General features: G+C 42.9%; 1 protein-coding gene across 1 annotated transcript in view; it reads right to left on the bottom strand.

Annotated features, from left to right (window-relative positions):
- Positions 1 to 5,006: 5,006 nt before the first annotated feature.
- The window catches only part of SPAG16 (sperm associated antigen 16), a 666,704-nt gene continuing 650,162 nt past the window's right edge, over positions 5,007 to 21,548 (bottom strand). Inside the window, exon 16 of the mRNA XM_072121363.1 lies at positions 5,007 to 5,469. Coding sequence (XP_071977464.1) covers positions 5,294 to 5,469 — 176 coding nt within the window. The 3' untranslated portion in view covers positions 5,007 to 5,293. The remainder of the gene's footprint in view (positions 5,470 to 21,548) is intronic.

Raw genomic sequence — 21,548 nt, 5'->3', positions numbered from 1 at the left:
TGTGTATTACCATATTCTACAGCTGAAATTCTGTATTACCATGTTTTACAGCTGAGGTGTGTATTGCCATATTCTACAGCTGAAGTGTGTATTATCATATTCTGCATCTGAGGTGTGTATTACCATATTCTACACCTGAAGTGTGTATTACAATATACTACAGCTGAAGTGTGTATTACCATGTTTTACAGCTGAGGTGTCTATTGCCATATTCTACAGCTGAAGTGTGTATTATCATATTCTAAAGATGAGGTGCATATTACCATATTCTACAGCAGAGGTGTGTATTACCATATTCTACACCTGAAGTGTGTATTACCATATTCTACAGCTGAAGTGTGTATTACCATATTCTACAGCTGAAATTCTGTATTACCATGTTTTACAGCTGAGGTGTGTATTGCCATATTCTACAGCTGAAGTGTGTATTATCATATTCTAAAGCTGAGGTGCGTATTACCATATTCTACACCAGAAGTGTGTATTACCAAATTCTACAGCTCAAATTCTGTATTACCATGTTTTACAGCTGAGGTGTGTATTACCATATTCCAAAGCGGAGGTGCGTATTACCATATTCTACACCAGAAGTGGGTATTACCATATTCTACAGCTGAAGTGTGTATTACCATACTCTACAGCTGAAATTCTGTATTACCATGTTTTACAGCTGAGGTGTGTATTACCATATTCTAAAGCTGAGGTTTGTATTACCATATTCTACAGTTGAGGTGTGTATTACCATATTCTACAGCTGAGATGTGTATTACCATATTCTACAGCTCAAGTGTGCATTACAATATGTTATACAGCGGAGGTGTGTATTACCATATTCTAAAGCTGAGGTGTGTATTACCATGTTTTACAGCTGAGGCGTGTATTACCATATTCTACAGCTGAAGTGTGTATTACCATATTCTACAGCTGAAATTCTGTATTACCATGTTTTACAGCTGAGGTGTGTATTACCATATTCTAAAGCTGAGGTGCGTATTACCATATTCTACAGCTGAGGTGTGTGTTACCATATTCTACAGCTGATATGTGTGTTACCATATTCTACAGCTGAAGTGTGCATTACAATATGTTATACAGCGGAGGTGTGTATTACCATATTCTAAAGCTGAGGTGTGTATTACCATATTCTAAAGCTGAGGTGTGTATCACCATATTCTACAGCTGAAGTGTGTATTACCATATTCTACAGCTGAAGTGTGTATTACCATACTCTACAGCTGAAATTCTGTATTACCATGTTTTACAGCTAAGGTGTGTATTACCATATTCTAAAGCTGAGGTGCGTATTACCATATTCTACAGCTGTGGTGTGAGTTACCATATTCTACAGCTGATATGTGTGTTACCATATTCTACAGCTGAAGTGTGCATTACAATATGTTATACAGCGGAGGTGTGTATTACCATATTCTAAAGCTGAGGTGTGTATTACCATATTCTAAAGCTGAGGTGTGTATCACCATATTCTACAGCTGAAGTGTGTATTACCATATTCTACAGCTGAAGTGTGTATTACCATACTCTACAGCTGAAATTCTGTATTACCATGTTTTACAGCTAAGGTGTGTATTACCATATTCTAAAGCTGAGGTGCGTATTACCATATTCTACAGCTGAGATGTGTATTACCATATTCTACAGCTGAAGTGTGTATTATCATATTCTAAAGCTGAGGTGCATATTACCATATTCTATAGCTGAAGTGTGTATTATCATATTCTAAAGCTGAGGTGTGAATTACCATATTCTACAGCAGAGGTGTGTATTACCATATTCTACACCTGAAGTGTGTATTACCATATTCTACAGCTGAAGTGTGTATTACCATATTCTACAGCTAAAATTCTGTATTACCATGTTTTACAGCTGAGGTGTGTATTGCCATATTCTACAGCTGAAGTGTGTATTATCATATTCTAAAGCTGAGGTGCGTATTGCCATATTCTACACCAGAAGTGTGTATTACCATATTCTACATCTGAAGTGTGTATTACCATACTCTACAGCTGAAATTCTGTATTACCATGTTACTACAGCTGAGGTGTGTATTACCATATTCTAAAGCTGAGGTGCGTATTACCATATTCTACAGCTGAAGTGTGTATTACCATATTCTACAGCTGAAGTGTGTATTACCATACTCTACAGCTGAAATTCTGTATTACCATGTTTTACAGCTGAGGTGTGTATTACCATATTCTACAGCTGAAGTGTGTATTACCATATTCTACAGCTGAAATTCTGTATTACCATGTTTTACAGCTGAGGTGTGTATTACCATATTCTACAGCTGAGGTGTGTATTACCATATTCTACAGCTGAGTTGTGTATTACCATATTCTAAAGCTGAGGTGCGTATTATCATATTCTAAAGCTGAGGTGCATATTACCATATTCTATAGCTGCAGTGTGTATTATCATATTCTAAAGCTGAGGTGTGTATTACCATATTCTACAGCTGAAGTGTGTATTACCATATTCTACAGCTGAAGTGTGTATTACCATACTCTACAGCTGAAATTCTGTATTACCATGTTTTACAGCTGAGGTGTGTATTACCATATTCTACAGCTGAAATTCTGTATTACCATGTTTTACAGCTGAAATTCTGTATTACCATGTTTTACAGCTGAGGTGTGTATTACCATATTCTACAGCTGAGGTGTGTATTACCATATTCTACAGCTGAGTTGTGTATTACCATATTCTAAAGCTGAGGTGCGTATTATCATATTCTAAAGCTGAGGTGCATATTACCATATTCTATAGCTGCAGTGTGTATTACCATATTCTACACCTGAAGTGTGTATTACCATATTCTACAGCTGAAGTGTGTATTACTATATTCTACAGCTGAAATTCTGTATTACTATATTCTACAGCTGAAGTGTGTATTATCATATTTTAAAGCTGAGGTGCGTATTACCATATTCTACACCAGAAGTGTGTATTACCATATTCTACATCTGAAGTGTGTATTACCATACTCTACAGCTGAAATTCTGTATTACCATGTTACTACAGCTGAGGTGTGTATTACCATATCCTAAAGCTGAGGTGTGTATTACCATATTCTACAGCTGAGGTGTGTATTACCATATTCTACAGCTGAGTTGTGTATTACCATATTTTACAGCTGAAGTGTGCATTACAATATGTTATACAGCGGAGGCGTGTATTACCATATTCTACAGCTGAGGTGTGTATTACCATGTTTTACAGCTGAGGTATGTATGATAAGGTTCTGCAACTGCTGAGGTGTGTATTATTAGGTTCAGTAATAGCTTAAGTGTGCATTTTGATGTTCTGTCACAGCTGTGGGTGTTTTAAAAGATTTTTCTTTTTCTTTTTGCAAAAGATTGCAGAATCTGTGGTATACATGATTATGTTATGCTGTAGCTGAGGTATGTATTATGATGTTCGGTAGTAGCTCAAGTGTGTATTATGTGAAGTTGTGTATTATGCGGTTATGCAGCAGCTGTTGCTGTATTATGAGGTTCTGCAGCAGCTGTGGGGTGTATTATGATGTGTGTGTTTTATGAGATTATAAAGATGATGAGGTGTGTATTATTAGGTTCAGTAGTATCTGAGGTCTGTATTTAATGTTCAGGACCGGGCGAGATGTGTAATATTGGGTTCTTCATAAGCAGCCATGTATTATGATGTTCTGCTGCAGCTGAGATATGTGTTGTGATTCCCTAGAGCAGTGTGTATTGTAATGTTCTGCAGGAGGTGGGTATTATGAGGTTTGGTAGTAGCTGAGGTTTGTACTATGATGTTCTGCAGCAGCTGAGATGTATATTGCTCCTAAGCCTCTTCATTTATCAGGAGGGGTGGGGATATCAAACGTCAGAGAATGAGCACCGGCATATGATAATTTCCCCTTTTTTATATACAATGGGAGGGATTTATCAAAATTGTTGGTGAATAGATCAGTGCAGAGTCTGACTCCAGTGTCGCATTCTGCATCAGATAAACATGCGGAATGATTTTTCTGGTGGAGTGTAAGAATGTGGAGTAAAGGCTAGACCATCTATTAGTTGGTCTACTTTACCGCAGAATTTTGTGGTGAATGGCTGAATTTTTGGCTAGGTCATGCCCCCTTTCCCTACGGCTATCCCCCCCCCCCCCACAAATTTTTTTGGATAAATCGGAAGGCTGTCCAAAAATGGTCTTAAACCAGTAATAAATGTGCTGTTCTACATTTCAGATGGAGTTACACTAGAATTCTGGTGGAGACAGATTAATGTATCTCCTCCAATAAGCACTGACCCGTCCACAGACATGTATTATAATATTACAATATAATATAATAGACATTGCCCATCACATATACCGTCTGTACCAGCTATATACTGTATTCATCACCATGTACATATCTACATACACATGACTCTTCATAGACAGTGATCATGGCTTTGCAGGTGGATACATTCAGTACCATGCTCAGCACCGCACTCACTGCATCAGGCACGGCAGCGTTCAGCACCATGGACAGCGGCTGCACAGCTATTAGATGTCATATATATATTTTTTTGTGTGTGTTTGTCTTTCAGCTGGTCAGACGCATTATAGTGGTTTTTCGATATTAATATGCTTTTGAGGAGATCTGAAAAATTCACAAACAGCTCCAAACTATTTCCTATGCCTGGTAGGGGGCAGGTGTGGATCTGTGCCAATGTGTGCAACTTCTTTGCGACTTTTTTAAAATAGAAGTCACAACTTTCACATCTGGAATTGAGTGATACCTGCCACAACACAGGGGGGGGGTCTTTTTCATTCACCGGTGCACGATAACAACCCCCCCCCCCCTTGATTATAAAGTCTCTCCACCAGCCCCTTTAACCCATTTAGTCCAGGACTGTGAACTCTTTATAGTTTAAGCAGCTGCTTTTTCTATACATCAGGTGAGAAATGTTGTAATCTGTTACATTTAACCTTTCCTGTACCGCTTTATCGTGTAGATTGGACTATAGATGTACTGCTGCTGGTTTTAATTCATATTTTATTTCACTTTCAGGAGAGGATACACTGGAGTATATGACAATTTTGAATGACACATATTGGGATATGAGATAAAATGGACATCTTGCAATGTTATGAGTGAGGACAGTGCATGGGTTGCACAAGCAGACAGAATGTAACTGATGTAGATGCAACTTATATCTAAAATCACTTTGATTAAGAGGAACATTTTATTCAACATTTAGAAGGATTCTTTATTTTGCATATTTCCCTCTGATCTGCAGAGGTAACAGGGATAAGGAGCTGTTTCCTAGGACCAGAAGCGGACGGTCCCATCAGATCCTCCAGAGATCAGATAATCTCCTTTATGGTCAAAGATCACACATTGCGCATCATCTTCATGGCCTTCCAGGCTCATCAGTTGTCCAGATGTTAACACCAGGATCTTGACGGTTCCATCGTTGCTGGCCAGGGACACCAATTGACCTGCACGGGAGGAGAGATCAGAAGGGTGAGATTCACACCGGGGATGATGCGGAGAATAATGATTAGACTGCGAGTGATGTGCGCTGAATTAATGTTTTTATTGGAAATAACTTCAATCCAAGCGTGATAAATCAATATAAATGAGACGAGCTGTCCATGCCAGCAAGTAAACTCATAAATCGCCAGCACGGACGTCCTGGGCCTATATATTAGAATAAACACTTCAGCTGTAGGACAGCAGACAAAATCCACTTATGTGTAATGATAAAAACACAGCAAGACATGTCTAGTCCCGTTATTAGAAGGTAAAGACATGAAATGGTTCTTTCTATGGTTCTCTCGCCGTCAAGAGTCTGGAACCCTGGTGAATTCAATGACAAGTCTCTAACAAACACTTTCACATTTCAAGGGGTTTTGCCAGGACTTATTTGGTATGAGATTGGTGGGATTCCAGCTCCTTCCATTCTCAATGACCAACTGCTTGAATAGGCTGCATATGGAATAGGACAGTGCCATACACGCAGTAGTGGCTGTGAATGGTACTGAAAAAATTCAGTTATAGACTTTTATCAAAATATTTGTGTAAAAGCAAAAAAAAAAAAAAAATTGATACCTACAAAATAACTTCTACTTCTATGTTCACAAGATGTTTTTTTTTATACAGGAACAGAACTATTGAGACACTAGTATTGTAGCTTATACTGTGTACACTGGATAGGGAATAACAAGTTGATTGATTTAGACTGCTAGGATGCCCATGATAATGAGAATGGACCCCCAGCAATGAGGAGAATGGAGCTCCCATTGTCACTAATAGGTGGAGTATGGAGATGTTGGAAATTTACAACCACAGCACTCGACTATCTCCAGAGCTTCCATTCACTGTCTATGTGAGTGCCGCAGATAGCCATCAAGTGTGCTAAGCACTTTCTGACACTCCTGTATTAATGAATGAAGACCCTCTTTTCTCTAGATTACTGGTGGTCCGTTCTCATGCTGGAGGGGGCACCAATCAGCCTGTGGATAGGGAGAATGTACACCAGAACTCCCCATTTAGGTGCACAGTGTTGTGTTGGGGTCTGCACGGTGCAGCTGCGATACAATAAATACATGTGCAAGCAGTATGTACATGTATGTATGTGCAATCTACACCAGAGTACTGTCAAAGACTGCATAGTAAATGTGGGCTGATGTGTAATACTATCTGGAATTGTAAACCTTCTAAGGACCCAGTGTACAACAGAAAGCAGAACGAAATTTATTTTATTTTTTATTTTTTAAGCAAAGACTAAATGTCAGCTTTTGATGAAGCTGCACAAGTCCACAGATGTTTGGAGGGAATGTAGGGCATGTGGTTGCACCCGGGCCACAAGCTTTAGAATTGCTATATCATTCACAAAAATATAACAGTAATATAATTGATAGATTGCTCTTAGGTTCCAGGTACAGATTTTATATGTGGCTCTAGAGCTCCGTCTCTAGTTGTAAAGTGGTCCGTGTGGACATTGGCTGATACCACTTTGTCTCCCTGTACCTTTATGGAGGTGTTATATGATACAATATACACACAAATTCTATACATTTTCACTAGATGTCCATGTAGTATAGTGTAATAACCTTGGGTATATTCCTATACTGCATTCAAGATTAATACAGGATAGATAGTAACATCCAATCTGACCCTATTTGGGAATAAACACCCACTACCTTGTCCCATATGTTTTCCCTTTGCAGCTTTATCAGAACTGCGCTATTTCAATCTCAGTTCTCAGTCAATTGTCCTTCAGGTCCATTAGACCATGGAGATGTCAGGATTGTTTTGTTTGAGTTAGCTGGAAAAATACACACAGAATGGCAATGGAAAAGGGTTCAGGCACCTAACCCTTACACTGCTGGGTAAGCCGTGATGCTCATGGAAAAATTCAAGAGTTAAAACAGATTTTGTTAAATATTGTGTGCAGTTCCATGATGTTCTTTTCTATTTCTGAAGACTGTTCTGATGCCGACAGCCATAATGGTAGATATACATTTCTACAGCTGTAAACACGTTATATCATAATGGTAATATTTCTGGAAAATGACTTCAGAGATGATTATCCTGAAAAAGTAAGATTTCTGAAAATTGTCTTGTTCACTTTAATATATCAAATAAAGCATTTTCTGCAGCAAATCACTGCTATAATATGGCTATGAGCCGTCTCCAACTCTTATATAGGCAAGGAAGAGAGAATTACATCTGCTAAGATTACTGGGCTGGAAGCTAATAGGTCTCTAGGTGACCCATACATCTTTTTGGGATCAGTAAGATGGGAATGATGCCATTGCTATCAGATAGCTCCGTACATTGCGTTACAGAAGGATCTATAGTAGGTGGCAATAGGCCAAACAGATGTTTCCATATCTATACTTGTAGCCTTCTTATGTATAGGAAATGTCAGCAAGGCAGTAATGTGATAGGGTGATGGGAAAACGGGGAAGTTCACTTTTTATTCTCCCTCGCCGTGATTATCAAGAGTCAATGACTTTTGACCTTTGATGTGCGATCCATAACATGGTTTGTCTGGAAACAAAAAAAGTTTTTTAGAAGCTCTTAAAAGGAAATTTATGAAACTTATGCAGTGATAACTTTTATTTCTGGTCGAATTTTAGCACTTGAACATATGTAAGAAGTTTAGAGTACTTCTACCAACATCACTGATCACCATACAAATCCAGAAAGAAAGTAATAGTAGCATCCAATGCAGGAAATAATAGCATGTCCACAAGAATATTATATTAAAGTTAGAAAACCTCCTATCTCACAGAAGGAGGAGACATATAGCCTTCTAACATGCCGTGCCATTTGATTGACACATAGGAATCCACTTGGTGGCTGTACAGAATTATTAGGGCTGGTGAGGATACTACTGCGCTTCAGGTAGTAACAATATAACTATTATGATACAATTCTATGATATGTTGGATACTAGATTGCTGAATCACTGGCTGCTCCAGAAAATTACACATATTCATATCAGGCATTCATGAAATCCACCCACCTTATAGCACAGGTACAGCTATAATCCTATTAACTGTGACATGAGAATAATTCAGTAAATGTCAAAACCTGGTTTCTAGTAAATAAAGGAGTTTTCCAGTAATATGGAAAACTTGCTTGTGTCCTAGGCCACGGTAGGAAAAAAAGCTCCCAGTTTGCTACAGTACTTCCAGTTCCATACAGACCAGATATTTTGGGTGGGGGAGAAGGTCACAGGATTCGCTTGGCTTCATGTGACATCACTTCCGTTTTACGAGAGACTTCACTTCCTGTGACGTGCGAGCTGCAACAGCTCTGGTCATTTTTTTCTTTCCCTTGACCCTGTTCCATATTTTTTTGAAAATACTTTTATAAGAGAACTTCAACATGTAACATCTGTCTATTGAATCCACATATCTTTAAAAAATAGAAAAGCAAGCTAGAATTCTGGTGAAGGGAAATCTGAGGGCTTTAGTATAGAGATACATTTTGGGCAATTGTATTGCATTTTTGGACTCACAGACCTGACCTCAACCTCGGTGGTCTTTAGCTAACCCATATGCGAAGTTTCACCTTAAGTGTGAGCCTTTCTCAAGCCTTGAGCCAAAACGTTGCGCATTGGTTATAGACCTCAGAGCTATTACATCTGCATTGCTTGGAGTGCTGCTTTTCATTTTTTTTTTGTATGGAGTACCTGTTGCCAGGATGCTTTTCAGCTTGCACCTGTATGACTTTGTGCTGCTTGGACTTTCTATCAACCAACATGATCTATTTATATTATCTAGTTATTAACATTATCTATCAATCTAAAGCATTCCTTTATGTAACTACCTACCTACAAAGTAGCAGACCGCATGCAGTTACAGAGCGAGTCGCTGAGGTCGGAGGAGCATAGTGCATAAAATGTTCTGCTGCCTTCTATCAAGTATATCTCTTCTGACATTAACATTAGCACAAACTATGAGGAGCTTCATGGTATGGGTTGTCATGGCTGAGCAGATGCTTGCAGGTTTTACATCATGAAGCATAATATCATCAGCTGGAGTGGTGGAAGGTGGTCGGCAATAGACTAAGAAGCCGTAGAAACATTTCCTGTGGAGTGATGAATAACACTTCTCCATCTAGCAGTCAGACGGAAACATCTAGGTTTGGTGAATACAAGGGAACCTACCTGTCTGACTGCATTGTGCCAACTGTTATACGTTATAGAAGTGATGGCTAACCTATGGCACTGGTGCCAGAGGTGGCACTCAGAGCCCTTTCTGTGGGCACTCAGGCCATCACCAGAGAGGACTCCAGGTATCTTCCTGCAGCCCCAGACAGCCCAGGACTTGCTGTGCACAGAGCTATTTTAAAGTGGCAGCTCTACCTGGGACTATTTTCTGCTTTATTGGTGTCCCCAGGATGCTGGTATCAATAAAAACTGTAACAGAGAAGAGAGTATAAATCACAAATTAAATTTCTGTGTTGGCACTTTGCGATAAATAAGTGGGTCTTGGTTGTAGTTTGGGCACTCGGCCTCTAAAAGGTTTGCCATCACTGCGCTATAGGGTAGAATATGGGGTTGGCCTAGGTCCCTTTATTCTATTCTAATCAGAACACTTCAGTATATGGATGTATTTCAGACTATTGAATTCAGATTCCATGATGAACCATTTCTTTTCCAGGATAACTATGTTACAGATTATACAACACATAACAACATGTTTGGTAAGTCTGATGTGTAGACATATGTCTGACACATCCTTAACGACCTGAATACCTTAGGGATGTACTACATTTGGGATGGCTGTGAAGAAGACAAGTGTATTTTGCTAATGTATATAAAACCAGTTTTCTGTAACTCTGGCTGTGATATATTAGTTCCCTGGTCTGGTAAAACCTCTGTGTAAATGTGTGTGGATGCTACTTATTCTTTGCTTTCCTCATTACACCGGCCGCATAATGCCCTATTCTTTGTTTTCTGGTATTACCAGCTGGCAGCTATGTACCAAATCCAGGGAATGGCTGCTACAAGGCAAACAATGGGAAAATCCTAAGCCTCACAATGCCAAGTAGGGCAATCTTATCCAACATTAGTGTGCCCCAATACTTGTGTCCATGTGGGTGTATCCATACAGATCTGTGTATCCATACCTTGTTTCCCTGAAAATAAGACCTATTGTAATTGTTATCAAGCTTAGAAATAGAAGGCCTCCCCTGAAGACCGAGTGTCATCTGATACAATCACTGACAATTGTGGTGCAAATGCACTATGAGCTGCTACCGGGACATGAAAGGGTCATTTAAGAATATCGCTATTTCTATACATGAGAGATTTGGGCCAATGATTCCAATAGAAATGCAGCCCCATGAAATTGTTGATATTATGGTCTTTAAATAATAAAATACGGGGATAGTTAAATGTACCATAGATTGTTGTACATGTATATAGAATCACAAGACCTAGTGCCTATTTAAGAGTAAAAATTAATATAAGACACTGGGGCTTATTTCTAAGGGTCCCGCTGCCCTATTTCTGTCGAGTTTCCCAATTTTTCGGGGATTGCGCCGGGGATTGTGTCGCTTTCACGCAAAACACAAATCGGGGATTTAACAATTCAATTTGTGTCGCAAGACATGCACTCACACTGGGAGGAAGGAGGTGAACTCCAGCGGACTTGAGCAGGGAAGCGACACATGCAGGAAATCGGGCGATGATCTTCATGAATCGTGGGAGATGGGCATTCCGGCGGACAACGCACAGCGGGGATTGAGCAGGGACCGGGTAAGTAAATGTGCCCCACTGTCTTATTTTCAGGGAAGCACAGTATATGTGTATGATACCTTACCATAGTGATAAGTTATATGTGTCTATTGGTCACATCTATATGACTAAAACTATATTTTGCTATAGCTCCTTTAGACGACACTGGCAAATATTCAGGATACAAAGCATACAATAGCCAAATATAGTGTTATTTTTTTATATACAGCTCTGGAAAAATTAAGAGACCACTGCACATATTTCCAGACCTGAACCTCCATTGAAAACCTCTGGAATTTAATCAAGAGGAAAATGGATGGTCACGAGTGATCAAACAAAGAAGAACTGCTTAAATTTTTGTGCCAGGAGCGGCATGAGGTCACCTAAAAGACTGGCGGAAAGCATGCCAAGACACATGAAAGCTGTGCTTAAAAATCATGTTATTCCACCTAATTTTGATTTCTCAACTCTTCCTCAGTTAAACGTTAGTAATGTTGTTTCTAAATTAATATGAACTTATTTCTTTTTTTTATCATTTTGACGATTTTTGCTGCAAATAAATACAAAATTTTTAGCTTGGAATTTTGGAGACATGTTGCCAGTTGTTTATACAATAAAATAATAATGAACATTTTACTGTACATTATAGCTTATAGTGGATTTTCAACTAAATTTCGATGTTGTTATGTAACCCATTAAAGTCATCTAAGCACCTTCAGCGCAACATATAAAGAAAAATACGTTTGCAAATTGGAATTTTGTCAGTAAATGCCTTAAAGTAGAAGAAGACACTTTGAAAATGAGAGGAGGCATGCACATAATACACTCGTCTCATAAGTAAAATGAAGGCAGTGAAAAAGGCAGCTTTAACCTGCAAACCGCTCCGACCGAGCAAATAGATTGTACTGACGGCAAAACCCAAATATAAACATTTATTCATTAAATTGAGCCCAAGTGGATTGTGCTGATGGAGATACTTCATTTAAATTCCTTGCAGGCTACGGAGGGGGGTGGGAGGATCTGATCCAACCCGTACAAGCACAGCACTCACTCATGCAACATTAAAGGGTTATTAGCCAATAAGAGAATTTTCGGCTATGGTAATATGTACTATTTGTCTTCTGTATCGTGAAATCTGGGCCAGGAAACAAGTCACGGAGGGCAGAACTTGCTACAAAATCACAAGCTTGTAATTCTGGTTCCCGTTCTCTACGCTTATAACACAAACAAGTCTCACCTCCCAGAAATTGGAGCCATATATTGTTCCTAAGCTTCCGCACCACTTTCAAGACCTGTAATATGTTCTCTTTTATTTGTGCTCTGGATTGGAGAACTATTGTCATATGAATTCTCCCTTCCCAGACTTTGCAGAGATTTCTATTCTGCATTTAAATGACTTCTACAAAGTTCTGCACTGGATGCAGAAATACTCTGCACTCAATTCCCCCTTGTACTTTCCAATTACTCTTTTGTCATAACATCTTTAGACATCTTCAAGTAAGATAGAACTATTATAATGATGAAATGGAGTATTAACAGTCAAGATGTTGTCCTTGGATCAGACAAAATAACTTGCATTTTTAAGCTTGGCATTTAGTGTTCAGAGATCAGTACCTAAGATGAAATTATGTTTTACAGGATCTTGTTTTACAACATGTTTAACAACACAAGGAGATATAGAAACCCAATTCCCTGGAGCGGCCTAGAGACAATGTGCTTCATCCATTATTCAGACAGCATAAAGCAGCTCGTGAACCTGCTGGTTGCTCCAATGTTAAGCATTGACTGGCTCAGAATTGTGATAACAAAGGGTCTCCTTGTTCTTAATAGAGACTAGAGATGAGCGAACATGCTCGTCCGAGCTTGATGCTCGGTCGAGCATTAGGGTACTCGAAACTGCTCGTTGCTCGGACGAATACTTTGCCCGCTCGAGAAAATGGCAGCTCCCGCCGTTTTGCTTTTTGGCGGCCAGAAACAGAGCCAATCACAAGCCAGGAGACTCTGCACTCCACCCAGCATGACGTGGTACCCTTACACGTCGATAGCAGTGGTTGGCTGGCCAGATCAGGTGACCCTGGGATAGACTAGCCGCTGGCCGCGCTGCTCGGATCATTCTGTCTCTGGATGCCGCTAGGGAGAGAGCTGCTGCTGGTCAGGGAAAGCGTTAGGGTGTTCTATTAGCTTACTGTTAGGCAGGAGTGATTCTCAAAGAACCCAACAGCCCTTCTTAGGGCTACAATAACGTTCTACTTTTTTTATTTTAATTTGCATCTTTTACCATTTTGTGAGGAATTAGCAGGGGGACTTGCTACCGTTGTGTTTAGCTCTTAGTGGCACACATATCCATAGCAAAGGCTGAAGTGGCAAAATTCAGTAGGGGTTGGATTTCTATTAGGCAATAACTCAGTGTCATCTCATCTGGCATAGTAGTGTGCTTCCTTTGATACTTGGCTAGAAAATAGCCATAGGAGAATACAAATAGCTTCTTGAAGCCTACAGTAGCGTTCTATATATTTGATTTCTGGTTGATCTGCTGGTGGCTGTAGTTTCTGCAGTGCATGTACTTGCCAATTCTGAGCAATTTGTAGTGAGACTTGCGACCGCTGTGTTCTGCGCTTAGTGGCGCACATATCCATAGCAAAGGCTGAAGTGGCAAAATTCAGTAGGGGTTGGATTTCTATTAGGCAATAACTCAGTGTCATCTCATCTGGCATAGTAGTGTGCTTCCTTTGATACTTGGCTAGAAAATAGCCATAGGAGAATACAAATAGCTTCTTGAAGCCTACAGTAGCGTTCTATATATTTGATTTCTGGTTGATCTGCTGGTGGCTGTAGTTTCTGCAGTGCATGTACTTGCCAATTCTGAGCAATTTGTAGTGAGACTTGCGACCGCTGTGTTCTGCGCTTAGTGGCGCACATATCCATAGCAAAGGCTGAAGTGGGAAAATTCAGTGGGGGTTGGATTTCTATTAGGCAATAACTCAGTGTCATCTCATCTGGCATAGTAGTGTGCTTCCTTTGATACTTGGCTAGAAAATAGCCATAGGAGAATACAAATAGCTTCTTGAAGCCTACAGTAGCGTTCTATATATTTGATTTCTGGTTGATCTGCTGGTGGCTGTAGTTTCTGCAGTGCATGTACTTGCCAATTCTGAGCAATTTGTAGTGAGACTTGCGACCGCTGTGTTCTGCGCTTAGTGGCGCACATATCCATAGCAAAGGCTGAAGTGGCAAAATTCAGTAGGGGTTGGATTTCTATTAGGCAATAACTCAGTGTCATCTCATCTGGCATAGTAGTGTGCTTCCTTTGATACTTGGCTAGAAAATAGCCATAGGAGAATACAAATAGCTTCTTGAAGCCTACAGTAGCGTTCTATATATTTGATTTCTGGTTGATCTGCTGGTGGCTGTAGTTTCTGCAGTGCATGTACTTGCCAATTCTGAGCAATTTGTAGTGAGACTTGCGACCGCTGTGTTCTGCGCTTAGTGGCGCACATATCCATAGCAAAGGCTGAAGTGGCAAAATTCAGTAGGGGTTGGATTTCTATTAGGCAATAACTCAGTGTCATCTCATCTGGCATAGTAGTGTGCTTCCTTTGATACTTGGCTAGAAAATAGCCATAGGAGAATACAAATAGCTTCTTGAAGCCTACAGTAGCGTTCTATATATTTGATTTCTGGTTGATCTGCTGGTGGCTGTAGTTTCTGCAGTGCATGTACTTGCCAATTCTGAGCAATTTGTAGTGAGACTTGCGACCGCTGTGTTCTGCGCTTAGTGGCGCACATATCCATAGCAAAGGCTGAAGTGGCAAAATTCAGTAGGGGTTGGATTTCTATTAGGCAATAACTCAGTGTCATCTCATCTGGCATAGTAGTGTGCTTCCTTTGATACTTGGCTAGAAAATAGCCATAGGAGAATACAAATAGCTTCTTGAAGCCTACAGTAGCGTTCTATATATTTGATTTCTGGTTGATCTGCTGGTGGCTGTAGTTTCTGCAGTGCATGTACTTGCCAATTCTGAGCAATTTGTAGTGAGACTTGCGACCGCTGTGTTCTGCGCTTAGTGGCGCACATATCCATAGCAAAGGCTGAAGTGGCAAAATTCAGTAGGGGTTGGATTTCTATTAGGCAATAACTCAGTGTCATCTCATCTGGCATAGTAGTGTGCTTCCTTTGATACTTGGCTAGAAAATAGCCATAGGAGAATACAAATAGCTTCTTGAAGCCTACAGTAGCGTTCTATATATTTGATTTCTGGTTGATCTGCTGGTGGCTGTAGTTTCTGCAGTGCATGTACTTGCCAATTCTGAGCAATTTGTAGTGAGACTTGCGACCGCTGTGTTCTGCGCTTAGTGGCGCACATATCCATAGCAAAGGCTGAAGTGGCAAAATTCAGTAGGGGTTGGATTTCTATTAGGCAATAACTCAGTGTCATCTCATCTGGCATAGTAGTGTGCTTCCTTTGATACTTGGCTAGAAAATAGCCATAGGAGAATACAAATAGCTTCTTGAAGCCTACAGTAGCGTTCTATATATTTGATTTCTGGTTGATCTGCTGGTGGCTGTAGTTTCTGCAGTGCATGTACTTGCCAATTCTGAGCAATTTGTAGTGAGACTTGCGACCGCTGTGTTCTGCGCTTAGTGGCGCACATATCCATAGCAAAGGCTGAAGTGGCTAAATTCAGTAGGGGTTGGATTTCTATTAGGCAATAACTCAGTGTCATCTCATCTGGCATAGTAGTGTGCTTCCTTTGATACTTGGCTAGAAAATAGCCATAGGAGAATACAAATAGCTTCTTGAAGCCTACAGTAGCGTTCTATATATTTGATTTCTGGTTGATCTGCTGGTGGCTGTAGTTTCTGCAGTGCATGTACTTGCCAATTCTGAGCAATTTGTAGTGAGACTTGCGACCGCTGTGTTCTGCGCTTAGTGGCGCACATATCCATAGCAAAGGCTGAAGTGGGAAAATTCAGTAGGGGTTGGATTTCTATTAGGCAATAACTCAGTGTCATCTCATCTGGCATAGTAGTGTGCTTCCTTTGATACTTGGCTAGAAAATAGCCATAGGAGAATACAAATAGCTTCTTGAAGCCTACAGTAGCGTTCTATATATTTGATTTCTGGTTGATCTGCTGGTGGCTGTAGTTTCTGCAGTGCATGTACTTGCCAATTCTGAGCAATTTGTAGTGAGACTTGCGACCGCTGTGTTCTGCGCTTAGTGGCGCACATATCCATAGCAAAGGCTGAAGTGGCAAAATTCAGTAGGGGTTGGATTTCTATTAGGCAATAACTCAGTGTCATCTCATCTGGCATAGTAGTGTGCTTCCTTTGATACTTGGCTAGAAAATAGCCATAGCAATAGGATAGGATTGTTTGGTTCTAAAAACTCAAAAAAAAACAAAAAACACAAAAAAAAACAAAAAACACAAAAAAACACACAAAAAAAAAAAAAAAAGTAAAAAAAAAAAAAAAGTTATAACTCTCATTTTAAAAATGTTTAACCCCAGGGCTAGGGGTAGAGGACGAGGGCGGGGACGTGGGCGTCCAACTACTGCAGGGGTCAGAGGCCGTGGTCCTGGGCGGGGTGAGACACCACCTGCTGATGAGGGAGCAGGGGAACGCCGCAGAGCTACACTCCCTAGGTTCATGTCTGAAGTTACTGGGACTCGTGGTAGAGCACTGTTGAGGCCAGAACAGTGCGAACAGGTGATGTCGTGGATTGCTGACAATGCTTCGAGCAATTTGTCCACCACCAGTCAGTCTTCCACGCAGTCCACCCATGTCACCGAAATCCCCACTCCTCCAGCTCCTGCACCTCAGCCTCCTCCCCCCCAGTCTGCCCCCTCCCAGGAAAATTTGCCATTTGAACCGGCATACTCTGAGGAACTGTTTTCTGGACCCTTCCCACAGTCACAAACCACTTGTCCGGTTGCTGCTGAGCAATTTTCCGATGCCCAGGTTTTCCACCAGTCACAGTCTGTGGGTGATGATGACCTTCTTGACATAGTGGAAGTGTGTAAAGAGGTGTCCGACGATGAGGAGACACGGTTGTCAGACAGTGGGGAAGTTGTTGTCAGGGCAGGAAGTCCGAGGGGGGAGCAGACTGAGGGATCGGAGGATGATGAGGTGACAGACCCAAGCTGGGTTGAGAGGCCGGGTGAACACAGTGCTTCTGAGACGGAGGAGAGTCCTCGACCTGAACAGGTTGGAAGAGGCAGTGGTGGGGCCAGACGGAGAGGCAGGGCCAGAGCTGGTGCATCAGCGCCACTGTCAACTAGTGAAGCTCCCGTGGTGAGGGCTCTTGCGGCGAGGGCTAGATCTTCAGAAGTGTGGAGGTTCTTTAAGGAAACACCGGATGACCGACGGACTGTGGTGTGCAACATTTGCCAAACCAGGCTCAGCAGGGGTTCCACCACTACTAGCTTAACTACCACCAGTATGCGCAGGCATATGAATGCTAAGCACCCCACTCAGTGGCAACAAGCCCGTTCACCTCCGGCCGTGCACACCACTGCTCCTTCCCCTGTGTCAGCTGCTAGTCAGCCCCCTGCCCAGGACCCTGGCCCAAAAACCCCATCGTCGCCTCCACGATCCTCCACAGCATCCACCAGCGTTCAGCTCTCCATACCCCAGACGCTGGAGCGGAAACGCAAATATAGTGCAACCCACCCGCACGCCCAAGCCCTTAATGTGCACATCTCCAGATTGCTTAGCCTGGAGATGCTGCCCTATAGGCTAGTAGAGACCGAGGCCTTTCGCAACCTCATGGCGGCGGCCGCCCCTCGGTATTCGGTCCCCAGCCGCCACTACTTTTCCCGATGTGCCGTCCCAGCCCTGCACCAGCACGTGTCAGACAACATCATCCGTGCCCTGACCAACGCCGTTTCTGACAAGGTCCACCTGACCACGGACACGTGGACGAGTGCTGCCGGGCAGGGCCACTATATATCGCTGACGGCACATTGGGTTAACTTGGTGGAGGCTGGGACCGAGACTGACCCTGGGGCTGCTCATATACTGCCGACGCCGAGGATTGCGGGGCCTACCTCGGTCCAGGTGTTTCAGGCCTACTATGCCTCCTCCTCCTCCCACCCCTCCTCCACCTCCTCCTCCGAACTACCATCCGTGGGCACGGCGCCATCAGTCGGTAGCTCTAGGCACAGCAGCAGTGCCGTCGCTAAGCGACAGCAGGCGGTGCTCAAACTGCTGAGCCTAGGCGACAAAAGGCACACCGCCCAAGAGCTATTACAGGGCATCACGGCGCAGACTGATCTGTGGCTGGCACCGCTGAACCTCAAGCCGGGAATGGTTGTGTGTGACAACGGCCGTAACCTGGTGGCGGCTCTGCAACTCGGCAGACTGACACATGTGCCATGCCTGGCCCATGTGTTAAATCTGATAGTGCAGCGTTTCCTCAAGACATACCCCAATCTGTCTGATTTGCTCACGAAGGTGCGCCGCATCTGTGCGCATTTCAGGAAGTCCAGCCCAGATGCTGCCACTCTCAGGGCAGCGCAGCGCCGCCTCCAACTGCCCGCTCACCGACTGTTGTGCGACGTGCCCACGAGGTGGAATTCAACACTGACCATGTTATCCAGAGTTTACCAGCAGCGCAGAGCGATTGTAGACTGCCAGATGTCAACTTCCACCAGAACTGGTAGTCAGGTCAGTCAGCTTCCTCAAGTCTACAATGAGGAGTGGACGTGGATGTCTGATATCTGTCAGGTGCTGAGTAACTTTGAGGAGTCAACACAGATGGTCAGTGGCGATGCCGCCATCATCAGCCTCACCATCCCGCTGCTTGGCCTGTTGAAAAACTCTCTGGTCAGCATGAAGTCGGAAGCTTTGCGCTCGTCACAAGAGACGGGGGAAGAATATTCCCTTGTTGATAGCCAAAGCACCCTGAGGTCTGTTTCTCAGCGCATATCGGAGGAGGTGGAGGTGGAGGAGGATGAGGAGGAAGAGGAGGAGAATGTTGGCGAGACACAAGAGGGGACCATTGTTGAGTCCTTCACTGTTCAGCGTGTATGGGCAGAAGAAGAGGAGTTGGAGGAGTTGGAGGAGGAGGAAATGGACAGTCAGGCCAGTGAGGGGAGTGAATTCTTACGCGTTGGTACTCTGGCGCATATGGCAGATTTCATGCTAGGCTGCCTATCCCGTGACCCTCGCGTTCAAAGAATTTATTCCAGCACCGATTACTGGGTGTTCACTCTCCTGGACCCACGGTACAAGCAAAATCTTGCCACTCTCATCCCTGCAGAGGAAAGGAGTGTGAGAATGCATGAATACCAGCAGGCCCTGGTGCACAAGCTGAAACAGTATTTCCCTTCTGACAGCGCTAGCGGCAGAGTGCGTAGTTCTGCGGGACAAGTAGCGAGGGAGAGTAGGCGAGCAGGCAGCTTGTCCAGCACTGGCAAGGGTACGCTTTACAAGGCTTTTGCCAGCTTTATGTCACCCCAGCAAGACACTGTCACCTGTCCCCAGTCTCGGCAGAGTAGGGCTGATCTTTACAGAAAGATGGTGAGGGAGTACGTAGCTGACCATACCATCGTCCTAAATGATCACACAGCTCCCTACAACTACTGGGTTTCAAAGCTGGACATGTGGCACGAACTGGCGCTGTACGCCTTGGAGGTTCTTGCCTGCCCTGCCGCTAGCGTCTTGTCCGAGCGGGTTTTCAGTGCAGCTGGTGGCATCATCACCGATAAGCGTACACGCCTGTCGACTGACAGCGCTGACAGGCTGACGCTTATTAAAATGAATAAAGGCTGGATTTCTCAGAATTTCCAATCTCCACCAGGTGAAGGAAGCTCAACCTGAATAATTGATCCACTCCTCCTCCTCCTCCTCATTTTCCTCCTTCTCCTCCTCTTTGTACAGTAAAGCAGAGGAAAATGGCTATTTTTTGACAGGGCCCACTGGCTCTTGCTATACTTCATGCATTTAATTTTTCTGGAGGGCCACCTACCCGGTCCTCTGTTTGAAACAATTTTTGTGAGTGCCACATACAGGCACTCAATCTATTCCATTTTTCTGGAGGGCCACCTACCCGGTCCTCTGGTTTGAACAATTTTTGGGACTGCCACATACAGGCACTCAATCTATTCCATTTTACTGGAGGGCCACCTACCTGCTCCTCTGGTTTGAAGAATTTTTGGGACTGCCACATACAGGCACTCAATCTATTCCATTTTACTGGAGGGCCACCTACCTGCTCCTCTGGTTTGAAACATTTTTGGGACTGCCACATACAGGCACTCAATCTATTCCATTTTACTGCAGGGCCACCTACCTGCTCCTCTGGTTTGAAGAATTTTTGGGACTGCCACATACAGGCACTCAATCTATTCCATTTTACTGGAGGGCCACCTACCTGCTCCTCTGGTTTGAAGAATTTTTGGGACTGCCACATACAGGCACTCAATCTATCCCATTTTACTGGAGGGCCACCTACCTGCTCCTCTGGTTTGAAAAATGTTTGGGACTGCCACATACAGGCACTATCCAAATTAAATTGTCTCCATAGCAGCCTCCACACGTTGTCTCCATTGCTACCTCCAAAAGTCGTCCATATAGCTGCCTCCATACATCGTCCCTTTATCAAACGAGGTGTGTCAGGCAGAAATTTGGGTTGTTTTCATGGATTCCACATCAAAGTTGTTAACTTTGTCGCCACCCTGCTGTGTAATCCACAAAATATACTTGCAAACTTTTACCATTTAGGGATATTATTTCAGCGCTTCTTGCGCATCTGTTTACATTCCCCTCACCCGCCATATCCTAAACTTATAAGAACGCTACTACACTTGATCTTATACAAAAGTGCTGTTTGGGGAGTAGCCTAGAGACAGGGGCTTGGATTTGCGAAAGCTCGCCTGGCAGCGGAGCGCCAGCTCCATGCGCATCATGCGCTTCTTGCGCATCTGTTTACATTCCCCTCACCCGGCATATCCTAAACTTATAAGAACGCTACTACACTTGATCTTATACAAAAGTGCTGTTTGGGGAGTAGCCTAGAGACAGGGGCTTGGATTTGCGAAAGCTCGCCTGGCAGCGGAGCGCCAGCTCCATGCGCATCATGCGCTTCTTGCGCATCTGTTTACATTCCCCTCACCCGGCATATCCTAAACTTATAAGAACGCTACTACACTTGATCTTATACAAAAGTGCTGTTTGGGGAGTAGCCTAGAGACAGGGGCTTGGATTGGCGAAAGCTCGCCTGGCAGCGGAGCGCCAGCTCCATGCGCATCATGCGCTTCTTGCGTATCTGTTTACATTCCCCTCACCCGGCATATCCTAAACTTATAAGAACGCT

This window comes from Engystomops pustulosus, chromosome 8 (assembly GCF_040894005.1).
Source record: "Engystomops pustulosus chromosome 8, aEngPut4.maternal, whole genome shotgun sequence".
Lineage (NCBI taxonomy): Eukaryota > Metazoa > Chordata > Amphibia > Anura > Leptodactylidae > Engystomops > Engystomops pustulosus.
Note: the sequence above shows the minus strand (reverse complement) of the source record. Positions and strands in the feature narration are given on the sequence as shown.